Genomic DNA, 12,697 nt, shown 5'->3' with positions numbered 1-12,697 from the left:
GGTAGAAAGAAATGAGGATTCAAGAGTTATGGCAGCTCACTTATTCCTAAACGTTTTGTCAAGTGTTCTCAGATATTTGTTGCACATGTGCAGGCAAACACACACACACACACACACACACACACACACACACCTTGTCAACATTCCTCCTTCTATCACATCATCATCTAAGGATCCCCAACCTTCCAGGTACCACCTCGACCCTAACATGATCCCCAGCCTCCCCTGACACTCGGATCCCTGACTCCTCACGGTCTCCACTCCTAGGCCCAGATCCCTGGAACACCAAAGAGGATTCCATGCTCCTAGAACAAATCTCCCTTTCCAGGGACTGGTTCCTACACTAAGGCTGAACTCCAGGCTGAACATTCTAGCGCTTCTTTGGAAATGCAGAAGGAAACACCAACATTTGTATAGCATGTGAAGTTTACAAAAAGCTTTTCCAGAACATTTTCATTTCAATGTCTTGCTCTGAAAAAATCCTTCTGATGGAGGCCTCTGCATCTGCAGACGGCTCCACTGAATATACTCAATGCAATCAAAGCTCTCCGGTGGGTCTCCAGCCCATGAACAGTCAGGAAAGAAGACCCTCACCTTCAGATCTCTGTTTTTCCCCCAAAACAAATCCCTTTTCAGTTGCCCTTGGGTGTTTTTTTTTATATATAATAATAAAATCAAACAGTAATTCTGTGCTTACTCTGTGCCAAGCACTGTGGGAAATATTTTAGGTGGATTAATCCACTATGTGCGAATTAATCTTCACTACAATCTTTGAGGCAGAAGCAGGGGATTGAGTAATTTGCCTGAGATCACAGAGCCGATAAGCAATTGAATGAGAATCTGAATCTTGGCATTGTGACTCCATAACCACTACCCTAGTAAACTACCTGAAGCCTGTCTGTTAGAACTTAGCAGCTTGATTAGAGAGCAACGACCAGATCTAGAACTCCTAAACTCAACTCCTAAACTCTCCACCTAGAATCCTAGTCGTAGCCAACAGCTATCGAACCTTCCCTCTATCCGGACACAGAGCTAAACGCTGGGTGGGCATCACTTCATTCATCCTCAGGGCAATTTAGGCGGGAGCTCTGGTTATCATTCCCACTTCACAGATGAAGAAACAGAGGCACCGAGCAGTGATCATCCTTCACCTCACGCCAGCCATGTGCTAAGCCCCATTATCGGAGCCAGTAGGGCCACAGATAGGATAATACCTCCATCTGTCTGACTTCAGAACCCTTGCTCTTAATGTCTGTTTTGCTGCCTGGGAGCGAGAGGGGTACAGATGACAAATACAATGTCCCCACACCACAGCAAGAGAAGAGCAGGAGTCCACCGAGAGCCTTTGTATCCAGGCTCAGCAGGTGTGAGGTTTACTGTCCACTCCCCTGGATAATTTACTCTCCTGACGCCTAGATATTTTGTCTCTTGACATGACTGGCCCATCTTTTCCCTGTCACTGCCTTTCCATCCACTGACTCCTTTACAAACAAGCAAACCTTCGCACAGGATGGCCCTGGCAGGGTGTAGATGGGTTTGAGGGACCCACTGCAGGTGAGCTGTTTCCCTTCAAGTTCCTCTGTAACTTCACCCTCCCTCTGGCCTCCTGGGTCCACCAAATGTCATGGCAGGAGATGGCAAACGAGGGAGTGTCTGAATTTTCGGGGGCGGGGGGGCTTGTTAAAATACAGACTGCCGGGCCCCACCCCACAGTTTCTGATTCAGTAGGTTTGGGTGGGGCTCCAGGATTTTAGTTCTAACACCTGCCCAGGTGATGCTGATGTTGCTGGTCTGGAGACCACCCTTTGAGAACCACTGGCCTGAGGAGAACTGAAAAGGTGACAGGCATATCCAGAGATGAAGAGGAGGGGCAGCTGTGTCTCTTGGGGACTGAGGAGGCGTCTGTATGGCTGCAAGGATGCAGAGAACTGCTTCCCTCCCAAGGCGAGGGAGGACAAAGGAAAAGCCGTGGCCACTGCTCCTGCTGCCCCATGGCCAGGACACCCTCTGCATGCAGAAGCCAGGGTGGCTCCCCCTCCCTCCCGAGCATTCCAGGGCTCCCTGCTCTCGCCAGGCCCCAGAAGCTTCCCTTTGGAAACAGAAGCATGACTTTGGTGAGGGCTTCACTCCTCGCCCATCGGGGAGTGTCGACTCTCCTCTTTAAAAACAGATTCCATTCTCTAATCACCAGATGGGCACAAGCAGGGCAAAGGGCCACTCCAGCCCTTTATGCCAACAAAGCCTAGCCTGACTTTGGCCCCAAAAAGCAAAGTATCTCTGCATCTAAAAGCTGCTGCTTCTGCAGTGCAAGACAGGACTCTTCCAGCTCCCGTGTGGCCCACACTGGGAAGTGTCCTGAGGCCTCTTACTGGGCATACTTGGAATGATGTTGGAAATGTAGGACCATATGGGATGGCCAGGGTCTCAAACATCGGCACGTTCTCAGTCCTCTCCTGAGTGATGGCTCCACCATCCCCTGGCCCTCAGTGGCAAGAATTTAGCTTCCCAGGCGGTCTCATCTCTCCAGAGTTTCTCTCAAAGCCTCTAAAGTTCGAGTTTCCTCGCACTGAGATTAAAAAGGCCTCTTGGAACTGCCACCCCCTGATTATCCGCATGCTGTGAAATCACCTTCACAGAAGCAGATGCTGCACAGTGCTAGTACTCCAAAGCCCTGTGTGTGTGAGAGACAGAGAGATCGAGGTCAGTCTTTACACTCCCCTTTATTTCATTAGAATCCTGGATTTCCAGGAACTGAAGGCCGAGAGGTCTGTTGCCAGCAGACATCACCAAGGTCATCAAAGATATATGGCTTCACTGACAGAAACTTATCAGCTACCAAAACCACCCCCAAGAGATGCTGCAACCACTTTCACTAAACTCTTGGGAGTATTTTCTTCTCCTCTAACTTCAGGAAGGTATTTGAAATATTCTAGCCCAGACAGAGAAAGACAGACTCCCCTCCCAAATACTCAAAGTTCTCTCATCATTTCAATGACCCCGTCCACTAGAATCAGCACCATCCAGGCTGACAGCATCAGGTACCCTCCACCCATCAGCTCACCACGGAGCTAGAGGAAAAGAGACACAGACCTGGAAAGCCAGCCAAGGCCTTATCACTACCCAGCAAGTGGAAAGATTCTGTTCACTTGCCTGTTACACGTGGGGTTGAACCAGATTGACCCTGAAGCCCCTCGTAATGGAAGGTCATCAAACCATCGTTAGGTACCAAAGCCTGTGATACGTGCTTTGTCTACTTTAAGGTATTTAAAAGTCATGAGATTCTTATGGGAGAAGTACAATCATGCCCATTTCACAGACAAGGGTATTGAGGCAACGATCATGTCCAGAGTCTCCCAACAAAAAAAAAGAATTGGGTCCAGACTCTCCGCCATTCTTATCCACCTCTCAAGTCCCCACTTTCTCTACCGTAACACCATATGCCCTTATATGTACAGCTGTGTATTTCTGAGGGGGTCTTGGTTTTCACTGTGACTGCTATTGGAAATCAGAGACTTCATCTAGTTTACACAAAATTCTGGTGGTGGCTGAATATGTTCCAGTGTGTGTTTGGTTGTCGATGACGGTATTTGTGTTGATGCTGCTTCTCCTCTCAAGCCCCCACTCCCCGTCCCCCTGAGCTCCTGGAGTGGATCAGTCACCCCAGAGCAGCCCTGCCCTCACCTGGAAAGGGCTCCTTGAGGAAGTGGCCATTGATGGTCTGGTTGGCTGTGCCCAGGGGGTTCTTGGCGATGAGGGTATAGTTGCCGTTGTTGTAGTGGGTGGGCTTGTTGAAGAGCAGGCAGCCCTCGGAGACCTCGCCCTCCTGGTAGTACTCCACGTGGATGATCTTGGACTCACGCAGCGGCTGCCCGTTGTGCAGCCAGTGCAGTGTGGGCGGCGGGTTGCCGCGCACCACGAACTCGATGCAATGTTCCAGGCGCAGCTCAGGCTCCTCCAGGCTCACCACGCGCGGGGGGTCTGCCGGGGAAAGGCCAGCTGACACCCAGAACACAGAGCCTCCGGTGTCCCAGAGCAGCCTTCCAGGAGCTGGGGTGGGCAGCCCAATTCTTCCCCACCCCGCTTTAAAAAGACCTGAGGGAATCAGAGGTTTCCCCCACAACACCACCCCCAAAGAGGGGAAGAGATGTCTGTCTTCACTCAAGCTTCCTGGATCCACTACAGCTGGAGGGTTCCCTCTCATGACCTTTTAGGGGTTTAGCAAAAGGCAGACTTGGGCCAACTTAGGAGTAAAGTCAGAGCTGAGTTGGAGGGGCATCATCTTCTGAGGGACAGGGACACCCTTTCTGGGGTTATTAGCCAAGGACTGACTTGATTTGCTCAGTCCTGCCCCACAGGAGTCTTTCTGCCCCTCCTGGTGGACCAGGCCCATTGCAGCAGCTCTGCCCGGCCCCAGCCTCCTATGCTGAGATCCCCAGGGTCCCAGCCGCCCCCCACAGGGCATCCGCTCACAGTGGACAGTGAGGGCGACGCTGGCATTGCTCATGCCCACCACGTTCTCTGCAATGCACGTCAGGGTGAAGCCGTTGTCCTCACTCGTCACATTTACCAGCGTCAGGTTGATGGCGTGTACGTTGGTCCAGTTCAGATTTGTCTAAAAACCCAATAAAAAAAACAACAATCATGTGTATAAAATAAGCTGCCAGGATGTATTGTACAACATGGAGAATAGAGCTAATATTTTATAATAACTAAAAAAATGTTTAAGACTGTACATTTTAAGTTATGTATACTTTACCACAATAAAAATTTAGGAAAAGATAAAAGAAAAAAGAAAAATTAGATGACGGTACAAAAAAAAAAAAGACAACAAACAGTTTCTACAAGGGCGGCTCCCCCACCTAACCCCCAAACACCTTTAGGAATCAAAAGGAAAGCTGAGCAGTAGGTGAAGGAGGCCTTGCTGGTGAAGGCACATTGACCAAGGGCCAAGCTCTCTACAGTCAAGAGCTTAGGTAACACTCACACTTATCCCATGAGATGAATGGTAGCATTATGCCCATTTCACAGATGAGGAAAGTAAGGTACAGAGATGTTTATAGCATGTTCAAGATCAAGCTGGCTAGAAAATGTTGCAGCTGGGTGGAACCCAAGTCTACGTGCTTCGTCCTATAGAAATAGGACCACAAACTTCCCCTCTTCTTCTTCCTTATTCTCACGTCTCCTGCTTCTATTCATGATTTTAGCTCATTAAGACTAAGAGGTGATAGGTCCCAAGCTTCGGACGCCTACCTGGTGGGTGTTGATGGACTGCAGTCCGGTGACTATCCAGTCCACGTCGGGCAGGGGCGATCCAGAGCCATTGCAAGTGATGACAGCATTGTCACCCTCCCGTACGGTCAGGTTGGCATGGCTCACACTGATCTCAGGCAGGTCTGGGAGGGAAGACAGGGTGGGTGAAAAAACAGGCAAATACTTGCTACCAAAACTTTGTCCGTGGGGGCAATGGTGGCACTGCTTGCTTTGTCCAATAATGACTCCACAAAACCTGCCTGACCTCTCAGAAGTCCCCCAAGTCCCAGAAGCTTCACACCACCTCCCAAGCAGACGGTATAACTCAAGATTTAAGCCCATGCAGTTGGACGTGGTGGTTGGGGAGCGGGGATTGATGAGGAGGACAGTTGCTAAAGGAATGCAGCTCATCAAATGACATCAAATGACATCTTCCACTTTGGGCACTGGTTCTCAAAACTTTGGTCCGCTTCAGACTCCCAAGGGGATCTTGCTAGAAATTCAGATTTCCAAACTCATCTCCAGATATTCTGATCTCTTAAGTCTGTGGATGGACCCAGACATCTGCTTCTCTAAAAGTGCCTTAGATGCTCCTGATACAGGAGATCCAGAGACCACACCTGGACATAACACTCCTTCAGGTTTGCTTAACAGGGAACTGACAGAGAGAAAGGACTCTGGTCCAATGACAAAGAGCACACTTAACCCCTTTCTGCATCCCTGGAACCAACCTTCCCACAGCTGGCTCATGAAGAGACAAGAATGAGCAAGGAGGTAAGAGGGGAGCCAGATCTGCACCCAATGCAGAGTTCAAGGCTGGGAGGGCAGTGGGGAAGGAAGGCCCTGGCTTTCCCAGCTGATGTGCAGCACCATCCCTGGTGTCTGAGGGAGGCCCGCGTGGAGCCAGCTGGGACCGGGCGGCTCACTCACCGCACTGGCTGATGTTCATGCGAAAAAGTGGGAGCTGGGAGCCGTCGGCACTGATGCAGTAGAGGTTCTGGCTGTTCAGCTTGGCCTCCCCCTGCTCCTGCCACAGCTGCATCCAGCGGATGTCACAGCTGCAGTTGAAGAAGTTCTGCTCCAACCTCCTGTGGGCGAGAAGCGAGGGAAGGGAACCCCTGAACCGAAGGTGGCCCAGCTCCCTCCCAGGGCTGTGAGGCCATGCATGGGCCCCCACCTGCTCCTAAGGGACTAAGGAGATAAGGGTTTAGCAAGGTCTCCAAAGAAATAAAAAATACTTATAGAAGTCCATGAATTTATATAGTTTTTAAACAAATAAACTCATTCCAAAAAAATCCACTCCACTGAACTTACCTGCCAAAGAGACCTTTAAAATACATCGGCTTGGGAAGCTCCTCTTCTCAAAACCCTCCACTGGCCTCCCAACACTTTGAAAGTCAGAGTCAAAGGCCTACGGGATCTATACCACCCTCTGTCACCTCTCTGACTTCATTGCCTGCCTCACCCTCTCCTCCTCTTCTTCAGCCACTCTGACCTTGCTGTGTGTCAAGTTTACCAGGATGACCTGCATGCTCCTGCCTCAGGGCCTTTGCACTTGTTGTCTTTCTGCCTACAGAGTTTGGACTGAGAACATATCTGCTAGATCAACTCCCTCCCTTCATTAAGGAATCATATAGCCTTCTCTGACCACTTCTATAGGAAAGTTACCACCAACCCCTGCCCTCACACTGCCCAGTCCCTTGCCTGACTATTTTCTTCTTTCTGGTATTTGTCACTGCCCAGCATCACTTTAAATATTTATTTGCTTGCTTGGAAGTTTGGGGCTAGCAGATGCAAATAAGTATATATAGAACGGATAAACAAAATAAATCTAAAAATTAAAAAATAAATATTTGCTTGCTTGTTTATTATCTGTCTCCCCAAACAAAAATTAAGTTCCATCAAAGTCAGAGACATTGCCTATTAAGTTCATTGCTATATCCCCAGTACCTATAACTAAGCCTGGCATATAAATACCCGTTGAATGAATAAAAGGAGGGAGGAAGGAAGGAAGGAAGGAAGGGAGGGAGGGAGGGAGGGAGGGAAGAAGGAAGAAAGAGGCTATTCTCCCCGGGGAGAAGGTGATTCGCTGTTTCCAATATCTGCTCAAAGCCTATCTTGGGACCAGCTTTATTCCTTCATAAATTCAACAAAATCCTTAATAAGCACCTCATCCATGTCTGGCTGTGGGCTGAGTGCTGCTGAAACAGAAATGAATAATCAGTCCCTGTCTTCCAGGAGCACTCAACTTGGTAAAGAAGACTGTCTGATAGAGGAAGAGTCAAGTTCAAGGCCTTCCTTCTCCACTCATTTTCCTTGTGACTTAGAGGGAGTCATCTCCTTAGGGGGACAATTGAAGGGCATAAGCTGATGTAAAACTCTTAAAGTCAATGGCACCTGATAAATCTGAATGCCAGGATCACTCAGGGGAACATGATTCTCTTTCTGGACCAGTAAGGGGATGAATCTATTGGTGCCCAGAGGGAGGGCCACTTGGGTAACTGCACTAAGACCCAGGATATTTTTGACAACTGGCAAATTCCAAAGTAGTGAAGCACACATCAGCATTAACCAGCTTTCAGAAAAAAGTGAGGCCCTTGGAAGGGAGGAATCAGTGCTTTCTAGCCAACAGGACAGCACAGGTAGAGTGTGCAAACACCCCTGTATGATATCCTCTTAGTCTAAAAGTGCCCATGACTTTGCTCTGCACACCACACTCTTTCAGCAAAGAAGACAAGAACTAACCTTCATCAAGCATCTGCCTCTCAGAGCCAGCCAGTCTCTCGTCATGCACAAGAGGGACCCCCTCCTATGTTTGGAGGAGTCAAGTCACGTGCTCAAGGCCCCTCGGCTGGTACGTGACAAAGCAGGGCTTCAAAGCTTAGCCTGTTGGACTCCAAAATTCACGCACTTTCCCCGCCATCTATCACGTGTAAGGCGTAGCTAGATGGGAGATTCTAGGAGGAGTAAGCAGGATCCCTGAACTTTGGAAGCTTGTGGAGGGAAAGACTAGGGGAAGGGTTAGAGGGATGATGCAGGCTGGACTGTGGAAACAGGAAAGAAAGCTTGTGCTACAGCAGGAGCACCTGGAAATGAAGCTGGAAGGGCAAGTGGAAGCCAGATGGTGGAGGACATTCACTGCCACATCAGGAAGCTTGAAATGCATCCAAGAGGCAGTGGGAACCACCGAGGCCCTTGTAGTTGGAGAATGAAGTGAACAAAACTGTAAGAAGCGTAATCCAGCAATGTTGAACAGGATCAACCAGAGAGGAGGACAGCCGGAGACTGGGACCCCGGTTAGGATGTCTGATAAACACAGGGTCACCGTGTACAGTGCTGAAGTTCATGCATGTCTCAATGCACCCAGCCAAAGGGATGAATGGGGGATGAAATCCAGCCTGCATACCCTTGACCAGACCCAGTGCCTGGCATGGGGCTCTATCCACCCAGAAGAGGCATCTTTTCTCATTCACATATAGGTACCATATAGGCTAGCAGGCTCCAGGTCAATGTTCTCCAACTTTTTGGTCTCAGCACTCCTTTTCACTCTTAAAGATGACTGAGAGTCTCAAAGAACTTTTAGGTGGATTATATCTATCACGATTTACCATATTAGAAATTACAACTGAGAAAAATTTAAAACACAAGAACGCATTAGCACAAACTCCATCAAGCATCAGAGGAATGATGTTAACGTATGTCACATGGCCTCTGGAAAACTCCACTGCCCACGGGAATGAAAAAGGCAAGTAACGTCTCAGGGTTATTATGAAAATAGATTTAACATCTTGGTCTCCCTGTAAGGGTCTTGGGGGTCCCCATGGGACCCTGGACCACCATGAGAGAATGGCTGCCTAGTTACTAAGAGCCTGGAGTAGAGAGGTAAAAATTGGGGAGAAGGAAGGGGGAGATGGAGCAAACATCATAAAGGAAGACACGGTGGTATTTGGTGCTTCCTTGGAGGTAGAAGAAAAGGAAAGAGTAAAAGATGACCCCAAGGTTTTAAGCTCCAGGGAACAGGAAGTCAATGGAAGACAGAAGTATCTTTGGTTGAAAACAGAAGAGAAAAACCAGTGGAAAGGAAGAGGGGAAACATATCAGGAATCGGGTCAGGGCAGGGCTGGGGGTGGGGAGGGAAAGGTAAGGTCCTAGAGCAGCAAAGTGACGGATGAGGTCCAGGACCCTTGGAGGGGTTTGCCCTGGGGTCAAGGCAGATGCTTCTGCAGCTCAGAAATGAGGGAGAGGAGAGAGAAAAGGTAGACAGGAGAAAATGAGGGAGAAGTCAAAAAAATAATTGGATAATAACGTTTGCATTGCATTTACTCTGTGCCCAGCACTACGCAGAAGGCCTTACATGCCTCACCAGCTCTGACCCTCACAACAAGGAGGAAGCAGGGGAAGGGAACGTCTGAGGGCTTCCTTAGGAAACACAGGAGGTCAAATTCCCTGTCCGGCGTTCCTGGGGAAAGGGAGTGGAACAGTGGTTGGGAGTCACGCGGTAGCGGCTGTGAGGAGAGGCCTGGCAGCCCTGCTGGAAGGATACTGAGGGTCCAGATGCCAGAACACATGCACACTGAACCAAGTCAGCCTGATTTTTCCCAGTTGCTTACTTGACAAGATGTGGTCATTCATTCTTAAGTAGCTGTAAAAATACAAATTACCCACCTGGGTGGAAAATACTAGACAGGTGAGAGTCTTGGCCAGGCTGCTTCAAGCTACATGTGCTTTATTCAGTTCTGCCTCTTGTCTGAGCCCTGCACTACTGCGTATCCCAACATCTCAGGGGCCCCCCAGAAAGGTGGACGGTGCCACAGCGTCCTGAGGCTGGCAGGGGAATCCAGTGAGATATGTGGGGTGTGTCTTAGACCCTTCCAGGCATGGGCACGCTAAAAGCTTGTTTGTTTCCCTCCTACTTTTTCCTCCAGAAGGCATGCACCATGAGACCTGGTCGTTTCCTCCAGCCCAGGGTCTCCTGGAAACTGCAGAAGAACTTTGAGTTCTTCCCCCCATCCCTCTGGACTCTCCTCCTGGACAAGACATACATACGGCAGAAAGCATTTTCAGTCTCAGAACAGATGCCCTGGGCATCTCACCGAGCAAATCCACTATCGTCTTCATATCCTGACAAGAGGGGTCAAACAGTGAGGTGGACCAGAAGCAAAGAAGGGCAAGTCCTGGGTCTAAATGATGCTGTCCATCCTTGCATCAAATCAGGTCTGGAGCAGAGGGGCCTTCAGCCAGGGCTTCAGGGGCAGACTCAAGGAGCCTAAAGCAAGCCTTCCCCTGCTCCATCAATAATGCAGGCGGCCCCATGAATAATACAACAGCAGCTCCTTCACAGCAAAGATTACCAACACCCAGCCCTTTCCTCAAGATGGCCCAGGGCCTAATCGTAGGGCCCTTGGGGCTTCCCACAGATTAACTCAGCCCCATCCGAGTTTGTGCACAAAGACACTTTGCTGAACAGTCAAGGCCAAGGCTGAGCATTTAAAAAACACTGATTCCCCACTAGTCATCACTCTGGTTTTCTTCCCTCCGCAGCATCAGTGCTGCCAGTGGCAATCCATGGCCAGGTAGTGAAATATGGGGAGGGGGCCCGAATCTGTTGTCACAGAAGAAAACATGCCCAAAGGGCACCCTGGAGATGCCAACAGTCCTGTGGTTAAAAAAAATATCCAAACAAAAGATCTGAGTTGAGCCAGTTGTGTCACCTTGGGCAACTATAGTAGATTGAATAGTGTCTCCCCCATCCCCCAAAATATGTCAAAGTCCTAAGCCCCAGTAGCTGTGAATGTGACCTTATTTGGAAATAGAGTCTTTGCAGATATAACCAAGTTAAGGACCATGGATGAGATCATTCTGGATTACCGGGGGCCCGAAATCCAGTGACTGGTATCTATGTAAGAGAAAAGAGGGAAAGATCAAAGACAAAGAGGAAGATGGTCACATGAAGACGGAGGCAGAGACCGGAGTGGTGCTGCCACAAGCCAAGCAACACCAGGAGCCACCAGAAGCTGGAAAAGGCAAGGAAGGATTCTCCCTAGAGCCTTGGAAGAGTGTGTAGTCCTCCTGACACCTTGATTTTGGACTTCTGGCCTCCAGAAGAGTGAGAGAATCACTTTCTATTGTTTGAAGCCCCCAGATTTGTGGGAATATGTTAAGGCAGCCCTAGGAAATGAATACAGCAAGTATTCATTCAGCCTGAATTCTCCAAGGCTCTGTTTTAATGTCTGTAAAATGGGGTAATTGTGCTCAATCTGCCTTCTTCACAGTTACCATGAGGATTAGTGATAATATATGTTAACGTGCTTTGTGAAGTAAAAGGGGCTATAAAGAGGCCCAAAATTATTATTATAATAACAGTATTATTAACATGATTGTTGAGTGATTTTGAGAGCCGTGGCAAGTGGTCAGGGCCAGGACTGGGGGAAGGAAAGTGACAGGATCAGCACAAACCCATCCCCAAAATTGAGTTAATATTTTACCAAGTCGATTAAATCTGTAAATTATACCAGAGGTAATTATCACTTTGCTTTAAGAAAATGAAATATTCCAATCTATTTTAATCATGTCTGCTCCATGCATGCAGGGTATTAAGAGAAGCCTGTTCGAGATACACTAATGGTCCTTAGAGTATTTCTGGAGAGTTTCTGTGTTGTGAGTTTATATCCTTTGGTGCCTCTTGCCTTTGCCTAAATGGTATCATGGGATTCAGAATCCAAGCTTCTTTTCTTTCCAATTCATTCTTTACCTCTAAGTCAATCTCTTTGATTCTTGCTCAGCTTTCTGGACAGACTGTTCCCATCTTCTCGGTAAAGGGAAAATACCATCTTGCCATAAACAGAAACTTCGGAGAGCACTTTGCAACACCAACGCAAATTTCTCCAAACCCGTGCCATTGAAAGAGTGCTGGCTACTCAGAAGCCAGTCTTGAAAGATGCTTCTGGTTCCATCAGTAAGAGAAAAACACAGCCTGGACAGTTGAGAGGCGGGCCAGGTGCCCGGCCAAGACCACACCCTTCATCTCACAAAAGTAAATGAGAAATGAGTGAAGGAAGTCTCTGGCACACGGTAAGGGCTCTGAGATGCTAACTTGTTTGGATTTTTTCCCCATTTGATTCCTCTGAGGGGACCCGCCATCTTGAGTTCTGGCGGAAGGGGACGCATAGCATGAGGGCTATGGTGCTGAGTTGGGTAAGGAAAGAGCTGGTCTTTGAAAACAATAGACCTGGATGGTGGCAATGCTAATAATCACAATACTAATTCCCATTTACTTGCCATGTGATGTTGGACCAGTTATTTCACTTGGCCAAGCCTCCAATCCCTCATTTGTCAAACTGGGTTTAAGCATGCCTCCTCTGTGGGATTGTTCCAGGGGTGAGACAGGACCTCGTATATATTAGATACTCAATATACACCTCTTTTTTCTCCTTCTCTGTTACTGGAA

At 48.6% G+C, this 12,697-nt stretch overlaps 1 protein-coding gene across 1 annotated transcript in view; it reads right to left on the bottom strand.

Annotated features, from left to right (window-relative positions):
• Window positions 1-3,057: 3,057 nt before the first annotated feature.
• The window catches only part of LOC111169328 (NT-3 growth factor receptor), a 107,665-nt gene continuing 98,025 nt past the window's right edge, over window positions 3,058-12,697 (bottom strand). The window contains exons 5-9 of the mRNA XM_089906227.1: window positions 6,181-6,338; window positions 5,251-5,393; window positions 4,471-4,612; window positions 3,682-3,978; window positions 3,058-3,068 (exon numbers count right to left, since the gene is read on the bottom strand). Coding sequence (XP_089762353.1) covers window positions 3,058-3,068; window positions 3,682-3,978; window positions 4,471-4,612; window positions 5,251-5,393; window positions 6,181-6,338 — 751 coding nt within the window. The remainder of the gene's footprint in view (window positions 3,069-3,681; window positions 3,979-4,470; window positions 4,613-5,250; window positions 5,394-6,180; window positions 6,339-12,697) is intronic.

Source organism: Delphinapterus leucas, chromosome 2 (assembly GCF_059928025.1).
Source record: "Delphinapterus leucas isolate spDelLeu-1000000601 "Yukka" chromosome 2, BTC_Dleu_Yukka2, whole genome shotgun sequence".
NCBI classification, from domain to species: Eukaryota; Metazoa; Chordata; class Mammalia; order Artiodactyla; family Monodontidae; genus Delphinapterus; species Delphinapterus leucas.
The sequence above is the reverse complement of the archived record's forward strand: the minus strand, read 5'-3'. Positions and strand labels throughout refer to the sequence as shown.